Source organism: Canis lupus, chromosome 1 (assembly GCF_048164855.1).
Source record: "Canis lupus baileyi chromosome 1, mCanLup2.hap1, whole genome shotgun sequence".
Lineage (NCBI taxonomy): Eukaryota > Metazoa > Chordata > Mammalia > Carnivora > Canidae > Canis > Canis lupus.
This window is the reverse complement of record NC_132838.1, coordinates 15,110,870-15,133,266: the sequence shown is the minus strand read 5'-3', so window position 1 is coordinate 15,133,266 and position 22,397 is coordinate 15,110,870. Positions and strand designations below refer to the sequence as shown.

At 47.3% G+C, this 22,397-nt stretch overlaps 1 protein-coding gene and 1 long non-coding RNA gene across 5 annotated transcripts in view; one reads left to right on the top strand and one right to left on the bottom strand.

The window, feature by feature from the left end:
• The window catches only part of LOC140630767 (uncharacterized), a 33,722-nt gene extending 23,507 nt beyond the window's left edge, over positions 1–10,215 (bottom strand). The window contains exon 1 of the long non-coding RNA XR_012028473.1: positions 10,122–10,215. This is a non-coding gene — a long non-coding RNA (uncharacterized lncRNA). The remainder of the gene's footprint in view (positions 1–10,121) is intronic.
• Positions 10,216–10,717: 502 nt separating this feature from the next.
• ZCCHC2 (zinc finger CCHC-type containing 2) overlaps positions 10,718–22,397 on the top strand; it is a 63,441-nt gene continuing 51,761 nt past the window's right edge. For all 4 annotated transcript variants that reach the window (XR_012028469.1, XR_012028470.1, XR_012028467.1 and 1 more), the window contains exon 1: positions 10,718–11,695. Coding sequence is in view for 1 of the 4 variants with exons in the window: in XM_072821474.1 (XP_072677575.1) it covers positions 10,733–11,695 (963 nt within the window). In the remaining 3 variants the exon portion in view is untranslated. The remainder of the gene's footprint in view (positions 11,696–22,397) is intronic.

The following is a 22,397-nucleotide window of genomic DNA, read 5'->3' as shown; positions in this document are numbered from 1 at the left end:
GTGAGTGGGGTAAAATTAGAAAGGAAGACAAACCAGGAGAGATTGTTAACTCTGGGAAACAAACAAAGGGTTGCAGAAGGGGAGGACGTGGGAGGGTGGGGTAACTGGGTGACGGTCCTGAAGGAGGGCACTTGGTGGGATGACCACTGGGTGTTATACTAAATGCTGGCAAATTGAATTTCAATAAAACGTTTTTAAAAAGAATACACACATCTAGGAAGGACAAACATTATATGGTCTCATTCATTTGGGGAATATAAAAAAATAGTGAAAGGGAATAAAGGGGAAAGGAGAAAAAATGAGTGGGAAATATCAGAAAGGGAGATAGAACATGAGAGACTCCTAACTCTGGGAAACGAACTAGGGGTTGTGGAAGGGGAGGTGGGCAGGGGGTGGGGGTGACTGGGTGACGGGCACTGAGGGGGGCACTTGATAGGATGAGCACTGGGTGTCATTCATATGTTGGCAAATTGAACACCAATAAAAAATAAATTTATTAAAAATAAATAAATAAAAAGAATACACACACACAGAATTAAAATGAACAAGTTAGCAAGGTGTGGAATACAAGATCAATGTACACAAATGAATTCTATTTCTATATACTATCAATGAACAATCCCAAAATTAATATAATAAGTCTTAAGATAAAAATTTAGCACCTCCAAAACAAGTTTATATCTATCTACTCTGCACAAATATACACACATATGCATGCATACTCACACATGTACAATCACAGGAAAATATCAGAAATGAAATGTGTAGTAGCTATCTGTAGGCAGTGGAATTACAGCTAATTTAAAATTCTTAATATTAATCAAATTCAAATTCTTTTATTAATCAGATTTTGAATAGTGAACATCTGTGGCTTTTATAGTGAGGACACAAGTGGTAAATGTCATTTTAAATTCTTTCGCTCCTTGAATTGAAAGTATTTCACATTCTCTAGATGGTACAGTGGTTGGAAGTGTAGCTTTGGGTGGCCAACCAGGATTTGAATTAGGCCTCCGTCACTTTCTAGCCTGAAACCTCGGAAAATGGCTTACCGTCTTGGTCCCAGTTTCTTCATCTATAAAATGGCATTTATCTGAAGAATGTTATAAAGATGAACAGAAACTATGTATAAAATGGTTCGTTCAACAGCACACAGCTCAATACTCAATAAATGGTCTTTATTACTGTTGCTGTTGCTCTGTTTAGAAAGACTTAGGCTTTGCTGTGGAGAAATGACTCTTTTCTCTTGTTATTTCTGTGCTCTGACTTCTTCACACCATTAGAATAGGGAACACACTGGCCAATAAGGATTTGGTGGAGCTGGAGATAATCACAGCAGCTCCGAGCTAATGGAGCAGCTCTGCATTTGAGTCATTGGCTTGCTATGTGACATCAGCTCCTAAGGTCCCCACTTCAGTTTGCGGGCAGGGGGTATGGAGAGGTGAGTTGTGCTGCAGTCATTGCCAGAGCTGCCCCCAGTGGGAGCAGAAGCTAGGATGAATCCACAGCAAGTCTTCCCTCCTGGCCATTGGACATTTGATGCTTGTGAGACCTGGCAGTCAGAGGGCGAGGTATGGGAGGAGAAAGGAGGAGGGATTTTGAGAACCCGTAGTGCGTAGGAGTCTTAATTTAGCACCAGGCAGTCATCTCCATGTGGCTGACTGCTTGAGTCACCAGTGGAAGCCCAAGGCTCCTCAGAGGTTACAAGTCAGGAAACGACAATTTAGCCAAAGTTCTATCGTTTCCAACCCTTCTGGCATCAGCAGCCAAAACCTTCTGATAGAATTGAAATGGTTCTGTAGGTCATACAAATTTCAACAGCAACAAAGACATACACCATGTGTTTGCCAATCTTACACAAGCACAGTTCAATCTGAAAAACAGTAGATCTATGTAGATAAAATCTTAATGTTTAGGCTTAGCTTACATTTCTGTGAAATAAATAAATGTCCTCCCCCCCCCTTTTTTGAGTGTGTGTGTGTGTGTGTGTGTGTGTGTGAGCGGAAGGAGAGCGGGCAGAGAAAAATCTTAAGCAGGTTCCACACCCAGCCTGGAGCCCAAGGGGCAGGAGCGTTCAATCTAAGGACCCTGAGATCATGACCTGAGCGGAAATAAAAAATCTGATGCTTAACCAACTGAGCCACCCAGGCATCCCTCTCATGCTTTTTTGAATAGTGAGAATTGAAGAATTATGAAGAAAAACCTTTAAAATCTGGAAGTTGAAATGTTGATGGAACATTTTAAGTACAAATATTGAAAGCGAGAAAAATAAATTTTGACTTGATGTTTAAGAGCAAAATAAATATGTTTTTTAATATTTCAAGTATCAGTCTATAAAACCAGTGTTATGATGTGTAGATGTGCTCTGGGATAAATATGACAAGACTATTATTTAACTTAGGTTATATTTGCTTAACTTGTATCCACATAGTTCCATCAAAATTAGTTGAAAAAGTAAAAAACAAAACAAATATTTTTCTACATCACGAACAAATTGGGTGGTTTTTAATTGAATAATTTTTTAACGAACTAAAATATTCACCATATATATATAATTTAAACATAATTTTAAAAAATTAAATCCTACACAGTATCAGTTTATGGGATTTGAATAAGTCTTTAGTATGTATTTTCCTCTTCATATAAAGATTTGTAACCCATCCTCTAAAGTTGCTAAGTAACATTTTTAACATTTTATAGTTTTAAGAAATTCTTTCAAATAGTTCTTTTTCCAAGAGAAAAATAGTATTCTTTAAATGGTGTTATTTAGATCTAAATGTGTATAAGTTAAAATTATATCAAACAAGAACAGCGGGCTGCTCGAGGTAACATATAAGCCAGAATCTAAGAAAGTGATCTTGTTTACTCAGAATTGACAAGATTCAGGAGGAGTGACACTTCTAACTAAACCGACAAGGGACCAGTAAGCAGAATGTCAATATATTTACTTCACTGTGGAATGTCCCTTTCTTGGGAGTGGATTATATGTCTCCATTCTCTAGGATATCCTGTTTCCCAGCATAACTCAATGGGAGACTGAATTGTTTTTTTTTTTTTAATTTCTTTATTGGTGTTCAATTTGCCAACATATAGAATAACACCCAGTGCTCATCCCATCAAGTGCCCCCTCAGTGCCTGTCACCCAGTCACCCCCACCCCCCGCCCACCTCCCTTTCTACCACCCCTTGTTCATTTCCCAGAGTTAGGAGGGGAGACTGAATTGTTAATCAAAGGTTGTTGGGTTCTGAATCAGAATCCAAAGGTGAAAACTCCATGGTCTTAGAGACTTTTCATGAGAGTGAGGGAAAAGCCCAAAGAACTAAGTCTAAGTCTTCTGTCAGAGTCTGTCGTTCTGGTGATGGCAAAGTCACATCTACCAGATGCGATGATGGTTTACACTGGGAAGTCCAGCATTAACCTGAACAAATGCACTGACTCTCCCTTTCCCTAGTTAGATTACAAGCAATCTCCTTAAATCGCTTTTGATAGAAGGTAGATAAATGAACGTAACTTAATTATAATGTGCTCCACATGGAACACCATCCTCCTGGTACTGCACCATGACTTCTGTAGTTTGGTTTCAGCAGATTATTTTGCGCCCTTCTTTAGAAATGTTTCTACCTGAGGATGACCTTGCTTGCATTTGGCTGGATCCCACGTTTGCTTCAGAGCACACTGACACATTGACTCTTGGGACACCTTCTGATTCTGCAAGCCATTACAGGTTGATTCTAACTAGCTTCACTCTTCAATTTTTTGGAAGGTCAGTATACTGAGGTAACAAATTTGGAAAACCAGTTCTTCACTAGGTTTCCCTCCTCCTTTCACAAATCTTATTATTCCATTTTAGATACAGTTTTAAAGAGAACTTTGATTAACATTTTTCCCCATCTATAAAACCAGTCAAACAATTCTAAATGTGTTAAACTATATTCATAAATTTAATATATTATCTTTTACTCATCCTGTAGATCTGTATTTGTAATCTCCACTTTTTACCACTTTATTTTGAAAAGAAAGTCACACCTACAGAAAGAGGAAATAGTTCACCCACATACCTTTCACCTGGATTTGCCTATCAATGTTTAGCTACATTTACTTTCTCTACAATTTTTAAATAAAAAGTTAATAGGTATCATGACATGTAAACCTTCAGTGCTTCACCAAATACCAACTGAAAATGAGGACATTTTTCTATATAACCACAGGGTCACTATGTCACCCAAGAAAGTTAGCATTGATAAAGTAACCATGTCTAATAAGAAGTCCCTATTCCAGGGGTCCCTGGGTGGTTGAGTCAGTCAAGTGTCCAAGTCTTGATTTCGGCTCAGGTGGTGATCTCGGGGGTGGTGGGGTTATACCTCACGTGGAGCACTGGATCTGGTTCCATGCTCAGTGTGCAGTCTGCTTGAGATTCTCTCTCCCTCTGCCCCTCCCCCTACTTATGCACTCTCTTTAAGTCAGTAAAATCTGAAAAAAAGCAGTCCCTATTCAAATGTACCTAATTATCCCCAAAATGTCCTTTAGAATTTTTTAAAAAGATTTATTTATTTTAGAGAGAGCACGAACAGGAAGGGTGGAGGGAGAGGGAGAGAGAGAGAGAGAATCTTAAGCAGACACCATGCTGAGTGCGGAGCCCTATATCAGGCTCCACACAGGGCTTGAGCCCACGACCCCAATATCACCACCTGAACCGAAACCAAGAGTCCCACACTTAACCAACTGCACCACCCAGGCACTCCTAGAGATTTTTTTTTTTTAAGATTTTATTTATTTATTCATGATAGAGAGAGAGAGGGAGAGAGAGAGAGAGAGGCAGAGACACAGGCAGAGGTAGAAGCCGGCTCCATGCCAGGAGCCCAACACGGGACTCGATCCTGGGACTCCAGGATCATGCCCTGGGCCAAAGGCAGGTGCTAAACCGCTGAGCCACCCAGGAATCCTCTATTCGGTTGGTTTTTAAGGCCCAGGATCCAATCATAGATGATTACTTTGGTCACCACATCTCTTGGCTTGCCTCTTTAGTTTTCTGTGCTTTAGGACAATTTAGTCCCCTGCCTGTGTTTGCTTTTGTGACATTGGTATTTTTTAAAGATCCAGGCCAGTTGTCTTGTATAATGTTCCACAATCCAGATTTGTCTTATTTCTTCATGATTACATTCAGTGTAAACATTTTGGCAAGAATACTACAAATAGTATGTTCTTCCACTGACATCCATGACATGAGGAAGAATATGGTATTAGATTGTCCCATTACTGGTAATGCTCATTGTGATCACATACATGGTTAGGGGGGTGCCTGTCAGATATATCCATGAAAAAGTACCTCTCCTCCTTTTAATTAAGTGAGGCATTGAGAATATGTGAATGTTCTGCTTCCCAGCAACTTTGTACCCAGTGGTGAAAATGCCTAAGTTGATTATTACATGTGGTGGTTGCAAAATTATGCTTTCCTTCTAAATGTTTTAGCTGTCATTCGTCTGTAAAGAAGAACTTCCAGGGCGCTGGGTGACTCAGTCAGTTAAGCATCTGCCTTGGGCTCAGGTCATGATCTCGGGGTCCTGGGATGGAGCCCTGTGTCAGGTTCCCTGCTCAGTGGGGAGTCTGCTTCTCCTGCTCCCTCTGCCTCCTGTTTTGAGCTCTCTATCTCAAGTATGTACATAAAATCTGGAAGAAAAAAAAAAGAGAGAGAGAGAAGCTTTCCCTGCACTCTCCTCCACCCCTTTTTCTTTGAGAATCCCTACAGACTTGGATTCCTTTTTTAGTCACTGGTGGTACCATGTTATTCTTTTTGATACTCAAATTCTGCTAGATTTGCCGAGTAGGAGCCCTTTCGTTGCTGATTTTACAGAGTTTATTGGCATGAATGTCCTTTTGACGTGTCTCAATAGTTCAGGATTTCTGAACCAATTGGCAAGAAAACTGGGCTATCCTGCTTGGGTTACTGATCAAGATTCATCCATGAAGTTGGCAAAGGTATCCCTCAAACAACATAGGATCTTTAGGAGAAAGCTGGATACTTGGAAAAAATTAGGCTTTTTTAAAAATGAAAACATAAAGGTAAGGCAGAGAGGATTTAAACTAGATTGACAACTAACAGCTCACCAATAATTTGATGTAACCATATGTAAAGAAGTATATGAATTCAGCAAATTCCATCCCAGAGAATACTACTAGAAGAGTGATTATTTTTCTATCTGGCAAGCCAAACTTCTGACACTTTCAACTCTACCTCACAGCGGGTCCCTAAGAAGCAGTATTGTCTTTTTGGGGAGATGCCTTTACCTTTCTGAACAGTTGGGCAAAGAGTCTATTTGCAGATGTTCCATAGAACCAGGAAAGTACCTAATGTCATCCAGTTCCTGAATCTTTTTTTTTTTTTTTTAAGATCTATTTATTTGAGAGAGAGAGAGAGAGAGAGAGAGAGAGGATCCCAAGCAGACTCTGCATGGAGCCCAACTCAGGGCTCAATCTCACAACCCTCAGATCAGGGCCTGATCCTAAATGAAGTCAGACGTTCAACAGACCACGCTACCCAGGAACCCCTAGGTCCTGAATTTCTAACGAGCCAGTAGCCTGAGGATTTTCCAAATCAACCCACTTTAGAATCAAGTTTATTTTTGGACAGGCTTCAAAGATTGGTAGATTATAGGGCTTCTCCAAATTTCAGAGTACAAGTGGGAGAACTTGGGCCACCTGGTCAGTCTAAGTCCTCAAGAATCTTTCTGACAAATGAAACCACAACTCCAAGGAGACTCTGAATTCAACCAAACACTAGTCTTCCAGAAAAGGTGCCATATACCAGTGTTGGGCATGGACTCCCAGCTCACCAATACTGTCATAGCATCAATACTGATGATTTCCAGGTCAGATATGTCTTATAGTATGCTTCTATAAGACTTATCAAAACTTATCTTTTTACTTTTAAATATATACTTAATTTTTCCCCTTAAGTCATATATGAATAATTTACCTGTGTTGTTTGCAGCTCCTTAACTGTAATTTTTAAGGACAATATTTAATAGCTCTTAAATGCATGATCTAACTAAACAAAAATTAATTTCTGAGGTATCTTAAATCCATGACAATTTAAGTGATCAAAAGTATGACTGTAAGAACAATAACATTGGACACACACTGGTTGCTTCCCCAGCATCCATGTTTTCCTTGCTTCTTTCCAACAGCCTTGGATGTTTTGGAGGGGGCAGGACCCACATGGTTCTGAGGAACCTGACTCCACTTTTGTGGCTCCAGTGAATAATCAGTAATCAGCATGTAACCTAAGCCATTCATTTAGAACGAATCTCGGGACTCGTCTGGGAATGTTGGGACACAGGTGTTTTTTTTCTTTCTAGATATGAACAAAGATTCCGGTGACCCCAGGAGTAGCTGGCAGTTACTTTTGGTTCCTGGAGCATTATTCATTAATTTGTTTATTCAGCAAACATTTATTAACGTCTACCGTGTTTAGATACCAAAATATGAAATTGAGTATAAAATAGGATGTTAAGATATTTATTTTCTAATGGAAGAAACAGAGAGGGGTATTGGGAGAGAGAGCAAATATTCACAAAGACTTAAAGAACAAATTCTTGGTATGGATCAGATTAGCTGCTTCCTCTGAGCTGGAAGTAGTTGTATCTGGCATCGTTCTTATAGAGTTGCTACCATTATTAGTCTGCTCTGAACTATACAATTAACTGTGCTTTTACTAAAATTCCTTACAGTAACCCGATTGCAAAAGGGAGGGTTGCAGGTCTCCTCAATCCTCAATCACTGGCTAGTGTCCTAATCCAAAGTAGAATCTTAACTTGAAACCAGTCTTCTGGTTACATATAAATATTTGGACAGAAATGTCAATAGCATCATCTTTCATTGCTAAAGAGGCAAATAAGTCACATTGAATATGCATTAAATACTGTATTGAATAGATCTTAAGTATTATCTAGAGACAAGAGACAATAGCACTTTGGGTTCTTAAAAGATGTCTTTTATGGTATGTATCCCTCTGTGAACAACTTAGATATAAATGCACACCCACCATTAATTACCACAGTACCAATAATATCTGGCCCATCTGAGTAATTATCCAGGGAATATGTAAAATACCAGACAATCTAGAGCAGGTGTTCTCAACAGGTAGGTCTGGTGGGAGGAATACCTTCCCAGGGCGTCTTATTAGAATCACCTGGATAGTTTTTCCCAACTAAACACACCTACACCTCATCCTGGGGTTTCCACCTGGGCCACTCCCAGAAAAGCACTGGAGCAGTACGTCCCTCTTCCCCAATGGATGTGTTCTTTTTCTCACTTGTAAAGGGTGGGGCAAAAAAGTCGAAGCTTGGTCTAGTGAGCTGCAGTACGGAGAGAGGACTCTGAAACAACACACTGGGGAGATAAACAGCAAATTGTCCCACTGATGGCTGATAACCAGAATCATTAAGTCGTTGTACGCATGTCATATATGTGCAAAAGCTTTGGTCACTGAATTTTCTAATATTGGCCAAGGATAGGACAAAACTCTTCATTATATTTTACAAATCTGGTCTAATATAGAATTTATGGGCCAGGTATCACTCCTGGAGGGAGGAGGTAGGAGGGCTCCTACCAAACGGCTTCTTGTTGCCAAGGAAAATGTAAAGACCTTTGCCTGGGTCAAATGTAAAACTCACCCCCCAACGTAAAGTATTATCTTACTACAGGAGATATCTGGATCTACACAGGTGACTCAATCGGAAGCGGTGGGTAGCTAGCTAGACTAATATAAGTATTGGTTGCCTAAAAGTGTTTCAGCCTAAGCTTTGGAAATGTGGGAGGTAGATAAGGTGGCATGTTCCATGGGAGTTGGAGAGGACAGCAAAAAGGGAGCAAGGATTGTTAATAAAAGTCCTTACAACGTTTCCTCTTGACCCCAGTGATTTCTACATTACACTCAGAGAATGCGAGGAAATAGTAAATTACACGGAAGAATGGCTTTCATATACCTTGCCAATCTCAAATGTGTTGAAAATAATTCCCTCTCCCTATTTCCTTGCTGAAAACGGATTTAGGCTTCAGTTTAGCCTTGTATTCAATTATAAATTAGCTTCTTAGGGCATAACGTTGAGAGAGAGAGGTCTCAGGGTGTGCTCTCCCACAGATGTCCTAACATTTCAGAGTTACGGTGTCGTTCTTATTTTGTACATGCTCCTGCTACATAGCTGTAGTGGGACTTAAAACCATTAAGGATTTAAAAGCAAACCCACCTTTTAAAAATCAACCCTCAGATGATCCAGATGGGTATTAAAAATTGGGGCTATGCTTAAAAAAAAAAATCTACCGTGCGCGCGAGACCTTTTGAAGGTCCTCACACCTAAAAAATTGTAATAATACTTAAAAAAAAAAATGCTGAAAGCGTGTCAAGGCGGTAGCTTGCCAAGTTCCCCGAGTCACAGGGAGCACAAGGACTCAAAATGTTAGAGTCAGGCAGAGAGATGTTATTTAGCAGATAAACGATCCCCAAAAGATGAAGGCTGGGGGAGGGGGCCGCAGAGGGACTCCTGCTGAACTGCCGTGGAAAACACTTCCAAAGAGGGTTAGAGCTCAGAGGGGGCAGTGAGGCCAGGGGCGCCCCCAGCAGCGCCCCCTCCCAGCAGCGCCCCCTCCGAGCCCCGGGGCCGCGCGTCCCACCGCAGCGCCGAGCGCCCAGCACCCCGCGGGGGCGCTCGCCCGGCCCCGGCCCCCGCCCCGGCCTCCACCCCGGCGCCCCGGCCCCGGCCCCGGCCCCGGCCCCGCCTCCCGAGCCGGCGCCTCCCTTCTCGGGCCAGCCCGCCAGCGCACCCGTCCCCGCGAAGTTGCGGTGGGAGCGACGCCGCCGCGGCTCCCCGAAGTCGGCCGGGCGGGCGGGCAGGGCTGGAGGAGCCCGTCTCGGGGGAGCCTCCCGCCTCCCGGGACACGCTCCCGCGGCCGGGGCGGAGGCCGGCAGGGCAGGCGGCGGTCGGGAGTCGGCCTCGGGCCCGGGAGAAGGAGCGACGCCTCGGCCGGGCCTCTCACGCGGGCCCCGCACGCTCCGGCCGCCCGGGCGCACCTCGCCCCCGCGCCTCCGCGCCTCCGCGCCTCCGCCCCACGGCCCCGCCCGCTCCTACCCTAAGCCGCAGGCCCCGAGGTTAGGACCGCGCGGGAGCCGCCGGGAGAGGGAGGCGGCGGCGGAGCAGCTGGGCGTGGCCTCCCCGGGAGGCGGCCCCGGGGGCGGGGGAAACGCGCAACCGTCGCCTCCGGCCGCTGATTGGCCGGGCCGCCTGCGCGGAGCCCGCAAGCGTCTCCGCCCGGCCCCGCCGCTCCTCCTCCTCCCCCAGCCGCGGGGTCCGCACCGGCTCGCGAGGGAACCGCTCGGGCGCCGCCGCCCCAGCCCAGAGCGGACGACGGGAGAGAGGGAGGAGGAAGGAGAACTCGCTCGCTCGCTCGCTCCCACCCGCGCTCGGGCTCCCAGGCCGGCGCGGAGCCCAGGGGGAGGAGCCGCCGCGGGCACGCCCCGCCTCCGGCCCGAGAAGACGACGCCGGCGACCCCGCCGGCCGGCCGCCGCCCCCCTCGCCGGCCGAGACCCGCCCCCGGCCCCGGCCCCGGCCCCGGCCCTCCCCGGCGGCATGGAGGGGCCCCGCTCCTGACGGCCGCGCCGCCGCCTCGGCCCCCGCCCCCCCGCCCGGCCCCGCCCGCCTGCCCGCCCCCGCTCGCATGTCCGCGCCGCCGTAGCCGAGGATGCTGAGGATGAAGCTGCCGCTGAAGCCGACGCACCCCGTGGAGCCGCCGCCCGAGGCGGAGGAGCCCGAGGCAGACGCACGGCCGGGCGCAAAGGCGCCGCCGCGCCGCCGCCGAGACTGCCGCCCCCCGCCGCCGCCGCCGCCCGCGGGCCCGCCGCGGGGCCCCCCGCCGCCGCCGCCGCCCCCGCCGCCGCCCCGGGGGCTCGGGCCGCCTGTTGCTGGCGGAGCAGCGGCGGGGGCGGGCATGCCGGGCGGCGGCGGCGGCGGCGGCGGGCCCGCGGCGGCGCTGCGCGAGCAGGAACGAGTGTACGAGTGGTTCGGGCTGGTGCTGGGCTCGGCGCAGCGCCTGGAGTTCATGTGCGGGCTGCTGGACCTGTGCAACCCGCTGGAGCTGCGGTTCCTCGGCTCGTGCCTGGAGGACCTGGCGCGCAAGGACTACCACTACCTGCGCGACTCGGAGGCCAAGGCCAACGGCCTCTCGGACCCGGGGCCGCTGGCCGACTTCCGAGAGCCGGCCGTGCGCTCGCGCCTCATCGTCTACCTGGCGCTGCTGGGCTCGGAGAACCGTGAGGCCGCCGGCCGCCTGCACCGCCTCCTGCCCCAGGTGGACTCGGTGCTCAAGAGCCTGCGCGCGGCTCGGGGTGAGGGTTCGCGGGGAGGCGCGGAGGACGAGCCCGGCGAGCGCGGGGAGGACGGCGAAGGCGAGGAGGACGCGGAGAAGGACGGGTCCGGCCCGGAAGGCAGCGGCGCCGAGCCCCGGCCGGGCGGCGGGCTGGGCTTCAGGGCCCAGGAGGAACTGCTGCTGCTCTTCACCATGGCTTCGCTGCACCCGGCGTTCTCCTTCCACCAGCGGGTCACCCTGAGGGAGCACCTGGAGAGGCTCCGCACTGCGCTCCGCGGGGGCCCCGAGGACGCGGAGGTGGAGGTGGAGCCGAGCAACTTTGCCAGCCCCGGGGCCCAGGTAAGGCGCGCGAGCCTCCCAGCACCCGCGCTGCGGTCACCGCCCCGGCGGCCTCCCTGGCCTGCCTTTCGGACGCCTCTTGGCCGAGCCGCAGCCCGGCGCAGGTGGCTTCGAATCCCCACCCCACGGCTCCCAGCCCCGTAACACTCATTTTCGTTGTGTTGGGCGGTTCGGTTCCACTCTTCCAACCCTTACGCCGCACCCGCCCCCCCCCCCCCCCCACCCGTGCACACTCAGGCACCCGCCATAACAGAATGCTCTAGAAGTCTCTTCCGTGCCGGAGTTGCCACGGAAAACATGGAGCTCCCAGCCTGGTCTCCGTCTCGGAGGAAGGGTCTCGGGACATTTTTGGCTTGGAGCATCTCTCGCCCTAGGTGGTGGGAGAGGCGAAGCGCTCGAGGTGACTGTGTTGGCCTCAGCCTGGCCCCGGGCAGCGCCTCCTCTTTCTCGCCATCTGGCGCTCTGGTTACAGTTTTCAAGCTCTGCCTTAAGCCCGCGCGGAGGTGTCCTGAAGGTGCGCTCCCGGCCGCTGCCCTGGTCTTCGGCACAAAGGGGCTGGGTGGGCCTTTTTTGCTCAGTGAAGGCCTGAGTTTTATTAAGAGGCTCGTTAGGGCTGCTGGCTCTTGCTGCAAGCGTGTTGTTCCCAGAGAAAACCTGACGTGCAGACCTGCGGACTGACTCAAGCTAGAGGAGCAGTAGCGCAGGTTGTCTGGGTCGAGAGCGGGCTGCTTACGTCTTTTACCACTGGCATAACTTATTTTCTGTGGGACTAGAGTCTTGCCTGCAGATTTGAGTCCGGGGGTATTTGCTGGGCTTTTAGTAGTAGGCATAAGTGTTGTTTTGTAAAAGTTGTTAAACACCAAAGTGTAGGAGACAAGAATCCAGTTGAGTCACTTGTCTCCAACATTAAAGAAGGTGAAATTTTATAGAGCCCCGAAAGCAGTTTAATAATAATCTAGGCCCAAATAAAGTCCTTCATTGTAAGAATTTAATGGAGGAGAGGAGAGTAGGTTTCGGTTAGAGTAAAAACTAGCTACAGTAAGTTTGTTTTCGTTGTTTACGGTCACTTGAAAGGTAGTAGTTTGGTTGCCATGCTTTTCAATTCAGGTGATCTCCAGGATGATCTATTGGAAAGGGGGATTTCCCTCCCCCCCCCTTACTTTCTTGAAAGTTAATTCAACTTATGTATCTGCTGTCATTCAATACTCTGGAACTAAAACTGGGCATTGTATTTCTCTGAGGGCTGTGTGGACTCAATACCCACCCATTGAATCCAGGAATGTGGGGGCTGGAAGGGATTTAGCGATAATCGAGGCTGAGCCCCTTCCTTTTGAAAAGGAGGCTTCTGTGAAGTGACTTAACTCACATTTTAGGAAATATTTTATCAGACTGCAGTGTAGTAATGCTAGTAACCCAGTATTTTCCTGGTGAGCTTCAGATTTTCTAGTGTGTATTTACTACGAATATGCAGCTGTGCATACTGTTGGTAAAAGCCCTTTTCCACTGTTAGCCTAGTCACTGAACTAATTCCAAAAAGTCCTGTAAGCACACACTGCTGTTATTTTTGGAGAAGAAAGCTTGAAATCAGGAGCAATACATGTCTTTTTTTTTTTTTTAAATTCTCATATACTGTAAAGACGACCTTAGAGCGTAGATATATGAAAATGTCCCACTGTGGAACGGTTGTATCATTCCATTCATATCATTCCAACAAGGCTAACCGATTTCTGAGTTTAACTGCGAGGAGTTTTTTTTTCTCCTTTAAGTCGTACTTGTAAAGAGAGGGTCGGAAGGCGACTAGAGAAAAGGAGAGATGCGTGCAAACTAGAGTAATGAGGTTTTTATCTTGACTGCCGTGTGTGGCTTTTCCTGGCAACGGGGGCGGGTGAGGCTGGGCGTCCTGCCGTTGCCCTCAGCGCCCCGTCACTTCTCGGGCAGTGCCCTGTGCCGGCGGGTAAATCCTAGGGGACACGCGTACTACAGGTGACGCTGACGGCTATTTTTAGACCCTGGTGGCGTGATGAACTTTTCCGGTGTAGCTCGGGGTTACCGGCACCCATCGTTCAGGTCTCCGGAAACTGCTGTGGCTCCAACTGCAGCGGCTGCTGCTGGCGCGGACTCCGAGGCCCTCAGCGGTCGCTCGTTCGGGCCCTGAGGACATTTCCGCGGATCTTGCTGCTCCCGAGCTGTCACTCCCAAGGCGGCTGATGGGGGTGGGTGGATTCGCATCTCGATTCGCCGCAGCCCGGACCAGCTGGTCCTCGGCCTTCCGCCGCCGGTGCGCTCCGCTCCCGGCGGGGCAGGGCCCACCCCCGGGTCTGCAGGGAGGCGCCGAGTCTGGCACGTCCCAGGGCCCCCCCTCCCCGCCCCGGTCACGCGTCGCCGCGCACAGGCAGAGCGTTCGGGGACCCGTCCCTCGGGGCTCCCCCCGCCCCTCCCCTTCCCTTCCCCCTCCCCTTCCCCCTCCCCTTCCCCCTCCCCGCAAGATGGCGGCCGCGGCCGCCCACGTGACTGGCTCGCAGGCCCCGCCCCCGGGTGGGCGGGGCCGAGGGCGGGGCCCCGCCTCCGGGGCTCCCTGCGGCCCCCGCGGGCCGGGCGCGCACCACGTGGAGGGGAGGCCCGGGCCGGCCGCGGGGCTCGTGCGCGGCCTCCGCCTGCCCCGGAAGTGACCTCTCGGGCCCCGCGTGTGGCTGCCGCCCAGGAGCCCCTGTGCTTGTCGCTGCCCTGGCCGGTACGAGACGCGTGGAGCGGAACGCCGCCTCTGCCTGCGGCGTGAGCTTAGGCCCCGCCGCCCCGCCCCGCGCCGCCCCGCCCCGCGCGCCGAAGGCTTCCCCGGCGCCCGCAGCGCCTCTGCACACCCGCCGCTGGTGTGTACTGATGAGGTCATTTTAGAAAAATGAAGGTTCGAGTCGAACTTTACGTTGAGAAGTAATATTTTCGAGTTTCTTATGCGAGTCGGATGATACGGTGTGGTTCGGAGCAGATGTGACATCGATGACCACAAGCATCGCCTCGTGGAGGCTTGTGCACGAGGTTCCTGGTCTGCAGCCGCCACCGCATCCAGCCCGCGCGGAGCGCCCGCGCCGCCCTGAGGTGGCGGTTCTGGAGGTCGCCCGCGTAACGGAGCTGCGGCCGCATGTGTGGGGTAGCCCAAGGCGGCTGGTTTTAAAAAACGAGTCCCTTTGCCTTAGGAACCCAAACCAAGTGGCACGTTAGCAACCGCAACAACAAAACTGAGTACAGATGCTAGTTTTGTTGTTTCTTTGAAAAGAGAAAGCCAAGCTTCCTATCTTTGCGTGCTTGAAGACACTAGCTGTCCAAGGAAATGGGTATTCTAATTTTGGAGATTTAACCCCCAATTAGCAACGCAAAGGCAGAAAAACCTAAAATGCATAGATTCTCGTTGTATGTTTTTCAACAGTGGTTAATACTGTTGGTATGGCGGCGCCTGTCTCTGGAGGTTGTGTCTTCAGCATCCTCAAAACTTAGTTGCTTGGCAAATAGCTGAATAAAACATAGAGACTGAAAACGTTAGGTAGTACTTAGTGTAGTAGGTAGTACTTAGGGTTATTTGAACTCAAAAAAACGTGCTTGAACTCAAAAGTGGCCATTGTCTTTACAAAATCAGTGGAAATAACTCAAAAAGAAGACTTTGCAAAATTGTTACTTTCTCATAGCATAAGTTTATATGGTCCTGGATGGAGCAAGTATCTCAACGCATTTTAATAGTACAGATAACTGTACTGATCCTGTTGGGGGCCTGGAAAAGAGAACTCTTCAGAAATGAGTTTTAACGTAAATGCTCCTATTCTAAGATAATTTGAATATGTATGTGACAACCTTAATTCTAGTGAGAGCACAGGCTTGAGAGGGGAGAGGTCAGTGGTCAGGATTTCTCTTATTCTATTAGGCACTAAAAAGATGATTTCTAAAAGTGATTAAAAAAAAATAGCTCTAATCTCCCAGGTAATAAATACCTTGATTTAATTGTTGGCCACCACAGGGAGGTTTTAAACTGAACAGTTAACACTGGAGTAGTGAGTGCTGAGGCAGCTTTCCTTCCTCATACCATGGGGATAAGAACAATATTTATGTGAGATTGTTAGGATTAAATGAATGAGTACTTGTAGGATAATGTCTGGCACATGATCTTTAATAAATGTTAGCAATTATAAGTAAAAGTTAAGTCTTGTTTGGAAGGTGGTGGTAGAAGAATCAGTGGGGAGCAGAGCCAAACCTATCTTACGAGAAATTTTCTGTTGGTTTGGCTGCAGCGAAGTATAAAAGCAGTTCAGTTAAAAAATGCCATTTGGAAGAGGCTTTTAGAATATCAGGAATTGGGGATTGTTTTAGTAGCAAATGGGAGCTACTGGTATCCTCCTCCAGTTACTTATATTTTTTTGTGTAGTGATTTTTCTCAGGTAAGAACTCAGGGAAGGTCTTACTCAGATCATAATAGGAGGCGAGGGTGGTGGAGATGGAGAGGAAGAAGCTTCCAGCGTGTTAACTATGTGATATGTATATACGTCTTTTGTTTTTACTACCTTTTGTGATTTTTGGAGGAGGGGAGGGGACAGGAAGTGTGTTGAAGAGTGACAGCCTGTTTAGCGCTGGAGTTGGCTTACATTGCTGCTCTGCCACTTGCTCTTTGACATTAACCAGGCTATTTAAATCCCTGAGCCTCAATCTTATCTGCAAAATGGGGATGACTCTCTTTTGAGGTCGTGGTGATTGAATTAACAGATAAGATATAAAATAATTCACATACTGTCTTGAGCATGAATTTTCTGTTGAGGAAGATGGTCAATGCATTTTTCTTTTCCACTAAGATATAGCCATCCACATTGTGGTATCAGTTGTTTTCAGGAATGGGCTTTTTTTTTTTTTCCTTGCCTACTTAAAAGCCCATGCTCATGATGTAGTATTTTCCATACTGTTCTCTTTTACCATATCTCTAGCTCATTTGGTGTTTAGGAAGGATGGGTAATTGGAAAGATCGTGTTTGAGACATTAATTTGGGGCAGTTATTTTTAATTAAAAAGAATTATTTATTTTAGAGAGCACAAGGGGTGGGAGGAGGGAGAGGGAGAGAATCTCAAGCATACTCTGCACTGAGTGTGGAGCCAGACTCCAGGCTTGATCCCACGACCCTGAGATCATGACCTGAGCTGAAAGCAGGAGTCACACCCTTAACCAGCTGAGCCAGCCAGGACCCCTGGGGCATTTATTTTTAATATTTACATTGTGAAGATCTGGTATGCTACATATAAAAACAAAGGAAGCATTTCTCTGGGTCACAAATTATTAAAATACATATTCTCTCCATAATGGGCACAGGAATAGGAATGGAGACTATACATCTTATGAATTTGGAATATCATTAACTCCCATGCAGCCATAATCTACTTAAATCTTTATCCAGTTTTCACATTTAGTTAGGAAACTTTTCTATAATTTAAAACTGTTTTGTGGTTAAGTTATATGGCTTTTTGTTACTTCAGAGCACTTCCTGTAATTCATGCACAATAAAGGAACATTTTATGTTTTTTTTGATAGAAGCTATTAGGGATGCCTGGGTGGCTCATGGCATAATCCCAGGGTCTGGGATCGAGTTCCGCATAGGGCTCTCTGCGAGGAACCTGCTTCTCCCTCTGCCTCTGCCTCTGTCTCTCTTTTTCTGTGTCTCTCATGAATAAATAAATAAAATCTTTTTTTAAAAAAATAGAAGCAAAAAAAAAAAATAGAAGCTTACTAAATTGGCCAATTTTTAAGATTATTTTTGTCTTTCCTTGAGAAGCATTCAGCTAAATTTTTTAAAGAGAGGAGCAAAAAAGACATGCACTACCCTGGAAGCAGACTGAGATTTGCTTTTATTGACTTTTTTTTTTTTTTTTTCCATTATGGAGGACTGAGTAACAGCACTCCTTTTACTCACAGAGAATGCTTTGTCACAAAGCCTCCTTCATGCAGTCTATGTACACAGTCACTCTAGAAGGGAAATGCCTATTGGTGTGTTGATGTTACAGGTGGCAGGGCTGCTGGGCACTTGTAGGCCATTTCCCTTCTGTCCTTCCTATGCTCCAGGGGACATTTGGCCTTGAATTCCTTTCTAAATGTCTTGGCTTGGCTCCTTAGAACTGTTTTATGCTTATTCAAGGAATAATTTATTTGAGGTCAGATTTAGGTTTTAAAGAGGTCACTTTGGCAAGTTGTTTTTAGTCTTTACAAGTTCCAGGCTGCTCAGTAAAAAAAATAGGGGGGGGGGGGGCATTTCCTGTATGCAGGAAATGATGATAGCACCATCATTTCCTGCATACAACTGCTGTGAGGGGGGGTCCCTGGGTGGCTCTAAACGGTGGTTTAGTGCCTGCCGTTCGCCCAGGGCATGATTCTGGAGTCCTGGGATCGAGTCAGTCCCACATCGGGCTCCCTACATGGAGCCTGCTTCTCTCTCTGCCCGTGTCTCTGCCCCCCCCCACCCCCCGCCCCTCTGTGTCTCTCATGAATAAAAAAAAAAAAAAAAACCCTGCTGTGAGGGTGAGCTGGATCACCTGTATGAAAATGCTTGGGAAACGAGTAAGATGTATATATCTGTTGATCTGTCGATTGTTCAAAGAGGCAATAGCAGGGTTTGGTTGCAGTGGATGAGCAGAAATGCAAAAGTTGGAAGAGCTGGTAGGGGTTGGCTTACAGAGAGCCTGGGGAAAGGGAGTAGGTGGTCAACAGGTTGCAATGAAATTGAAAATTTGTGTGTGTGTGTGCTGGTGGTGTGTCTTTCTGCAATATCCGCTGTCACTTTTCATGTGAATGAAAAGCATGAATCCTGGATTAAAAAAAAAATCTTCCGGTCTAATCCAATTCTCTCTGAGGTACCATTATACTTCTTATCACTCTGATTTGCTTGATAACCTTAATCCTCTCTTTCCCTCATCCTTGCTGTCACCATTTTCTTCTGGGACTTTATTCGTAACGGATTCTGCTGCTTTCAGCCTTCCTACTACCAGCCTTCCCACTTCCTAAAGCAGTGGTTAATCACATCACATACTTAGAGTGACTGATGGAGCCTGGCCTCCAGTAGGTCTTTTATTTTATTTTATTTTTTTGATTTTATTTGTTTATTTAACATAAAGAGCACAAGCAGGGGGAGCGGCAGAGGGGAGGGAGAAGCAGGCTCTCTAGCCTGCTCAGCAGAGAGCTGATGCAGGGCTGGATCCCGGGACCCCTGAGATCACAACCAGGGCAGAAGACAGACACTTGACCAACTGAGCCACCCAGGTGCCCCTCCAGAGGTCTTTGGACTCAAATCCCTGTCTCACTTTCTTCATAGATCCCATCTTCCACTCAAAGCTGGCCTATGCCATTACCTCCTGCATGATGTTTTCTAGAATTGTACCTGTGACTGTCTTCTCATAAGATTCTTTGCGGCTTCTGAATTCCAACAGCATGTATATTCTCTGCTGTAATTTTGGTACTTCTGTGATTTTTTTGTTTTAATTTTTCTTTGAAATAGTCTTATGAAATTGACCTTCCCTGCACATTTTAAGTTCCTCAAAGGCTTAAGCATCGTGTCTTTTTTTTTAGTCGGCATTGCATACATCCTAAAGCTCACTCAAAATTTCTTATGTTTATTAGGCTTTTTAGATACAGCTCTAAACACCACCAATATGATAAGCTACCTGAAGACAAAGTACATCAAGAAGTGGGGTTTTTTTTTTTTTTTTTGGTCTTGTTTGAATTTTATTTCTCAGCTACTTTTTAGCAATGTTTGCAGCTCTGTCGTCTAGGCCCAATAGTTTTGGAAATAATGAAAGGAATTGCTTCTTTAGGTAAAAGCATGAAGCAGTATAGATTTGAACTGAATCTTCAATAAGTGAATGCTGAATAGTTGTATTTATTAAATATTCTTTCAAAATCAGACCTTTTATAGTCCACATTAAGCTTTTGTGTGTGTGTGTGTGTGTGTGTGTGTAGTTATGTAAATTGAGGCACACCTAATGATGATGGTCTTGATAGGGTGGAAAAAAATCATAATTTACAAGCTATTTTCTCATTTGAATAGTTGTTTGTAGTTTGCTGGTGTTGGTCTCCAATTTATGATTTGTTTGAGGAGCAGTGAGAGATCTGTAGTTGAGATAGTATCTTGCTTAGGTCAGAAGGTTAAAAACTTCCTTTGGTCACTGAAGTGAGCCATCTACAATCTAAGAATTGGGGAATTTTTATGTTTCTTGTTAGGAATCTCTAAGTTGGGATGGCTAAGAAACCTGACTTTTCCCCCAGTATAATTGTTTTTCGGAGGAGGAGGGTGTCAAATGATTAAATGCACTTGTGGTCCTAGAAGCAACAACGGGTCATGTGTGTTTGGCGAGTACTTCTTGAGAAAGAGGCCGTCACACTTAGGGAGAGGTTGCCTAATGCAAGAGCAGTATTGGGTGGTTTTGTTAGTTTGGAGGAGGTGCTGGTTCTACCAGGTGGCATTAAACACGAGTCCTAATGCAGTGTTTCTCAACACTGTCCTATTTACCAACCTATAGATCACTCACTGTCAAAGATCCTCTTTAAACTCTGTAAGCTTCCATGTCTGCATGGTTCCAGGAACATTTCCCCACCGGAGCTGAAGGCGGTGGCTCTGCTGCAGGAGCTGGAGGCCCCTGCAGTGCCATGGGCTGCAGGGTTCTGTGCCCAGGTCTCGCTTGCTCCCTACCATGGACCCCATGAGTCCCCTCCCTCTCATCTCCTGTCCGGTGGGGCAGTGAAGGAGAGGCAGTTAGAAGGTATCCGTGGCCTGGGGAGGAGAGCACATCCTCTCTAGATCCTCTGATGCTCGGGCTCAGGGGTGTGTTCTTCTCACCTCACCTAGATCATCTGGTAAAGTGAGGATTTAAAGATTTGAGGGCTGCTAGCCCAGGGACATAGCAATTCCTGGTTTAGCGTCCTAGCTAGGGTACAAGAGGAGATCTTTTCCCATCTGTAGTAGGAAAGCAGAAGTTTGGTTGGTAAACACAGATGCCCGTGCTAAAGAAGGGGGATCCTAGCTTCTGCTTAAGCTGTGACCATTACCCCCTCTGCCTTCCATACCATTGTAGTTTGTGGCCCAATACAGTTTATGGTTCTCACCCGTCCGCTACCGATGCCAACTAGAGATGTGCACTACGCACGTTGAAAGCAGAAATATGAAGGGAGTTTTACAAGGAGAACCTCAAGGCCAGTGACATTTTTCTGGGATGAAAACTACTGCCCTCCTCCCCAGTAGACTTCCACATCAGCATTCTTATGCCAGATGGTCCCTGATTGCACATCCTACAAGTTAATTCCCTGGAAAAGACAATGACATCAAAGGTTGAATGTTTTTTTAACTTTGTAATAAATTCGTAGAGTTCCTCAAGATACATAGAAAGTTATAGTGGATCTTTCCCTCCCTCATCTGGTTCCACCTAGTTCCGGTCCACCCCTGCTTTACCCAGGTCACCACTGTGAGTGCACAGATGTCACGTTCAGAGGAGTTGTATAGCTTCAGCCACAGTGGCCAGGTTCGGTCTGGGGGCTGTGGTGGCAGAGTGCACACAGGTTCAGTGAACTGTGCCCCCCCCATACTCTAGCTAGGGTGCCTTTACCCCTGCTTTAACGTGGCTAGTACTGCCACACACATCTTGCTGAACTTTCTAGCCAAACCAAATGAGAAGTTAGAGCCCCCAATCCCAGCAGAGCCTTGCTGGATGCTGTCTCTGAGCCGCTCACTCTTGGTCTCCCTCCTCTGAACTCTTGGCGCTGCAGGTGTGGGCAGCTCGGCTTTCCTGCGCTGCTTACCTGCCCCACGTTTCTTCTCGCACAGCATTTGCCCTTTCTCAGATGCTAGCAGGTGAGGCAAGGCATTAGCTCGGGTTGGGGCACGCTGCTTCATCGAGGAGAAATGAGGCAGATGCCTTCCCCTTCTACTGCATCCCCTCTAAGAGGCCTTAGGAATGCTTCACTTCTCTCTGACTCCTTCCCCCCTCTTCCACCAAAATGCGTGAAATTCGACATCTCAGTAAATGTTTCTAATAATGAATCCTTTTCTGATGTTCAAAGCAAGGCATTCTATGAATCTTGCTTGAATAGTAACACGCTTTAGTTGCGACCCTGGTTATTGAAAGAAGAGAATTTAACATCCCTAACTGTGTAACAAGTTATCCCCAAGCTTAGTGGCTTAAACCAGCACCATTTTATTATCATCTCTCCTAGTTCCATGGGCCAGGGATTTAGACAGGTAGCTAAGAGCATGGGCAGGTGGATGTCTGGGGACTGGCGTGTTCCCTCCATGAGTGTGGTCTCTGTAGTGTGGCATCCTCAGGGCGAGTGTATGTCTTACATGGTTGATTGGGAGGCCCAGGTTGCTGGGCTTCTAGAGACCTGCCCTCAGCACCTCCCAGTGTTCCTTCCTTCTCATCCCATTAGTCAAGCGAGTCTTGAAAGCTGGCCGAGACCCACTGGCTGGGGAGCTAGAGCCACCATTCAGTGGGAGGGCTACCAAAGTATTTTTAGCTATATTTGATCCACCACAAAACCTTAATAGGATATTGTGGTTATATACTAATGTTAGGATTCTAAGTCTCATGTGATGAGTGTAAAAAAACTTCTGAAGAAGTGAATTTTTTAAAAAAGCTTATGAAACTCCCAATTTCTGCTCTTTTTTTTTTTTTAATAGAAAATACGTCTTGGTATTTTT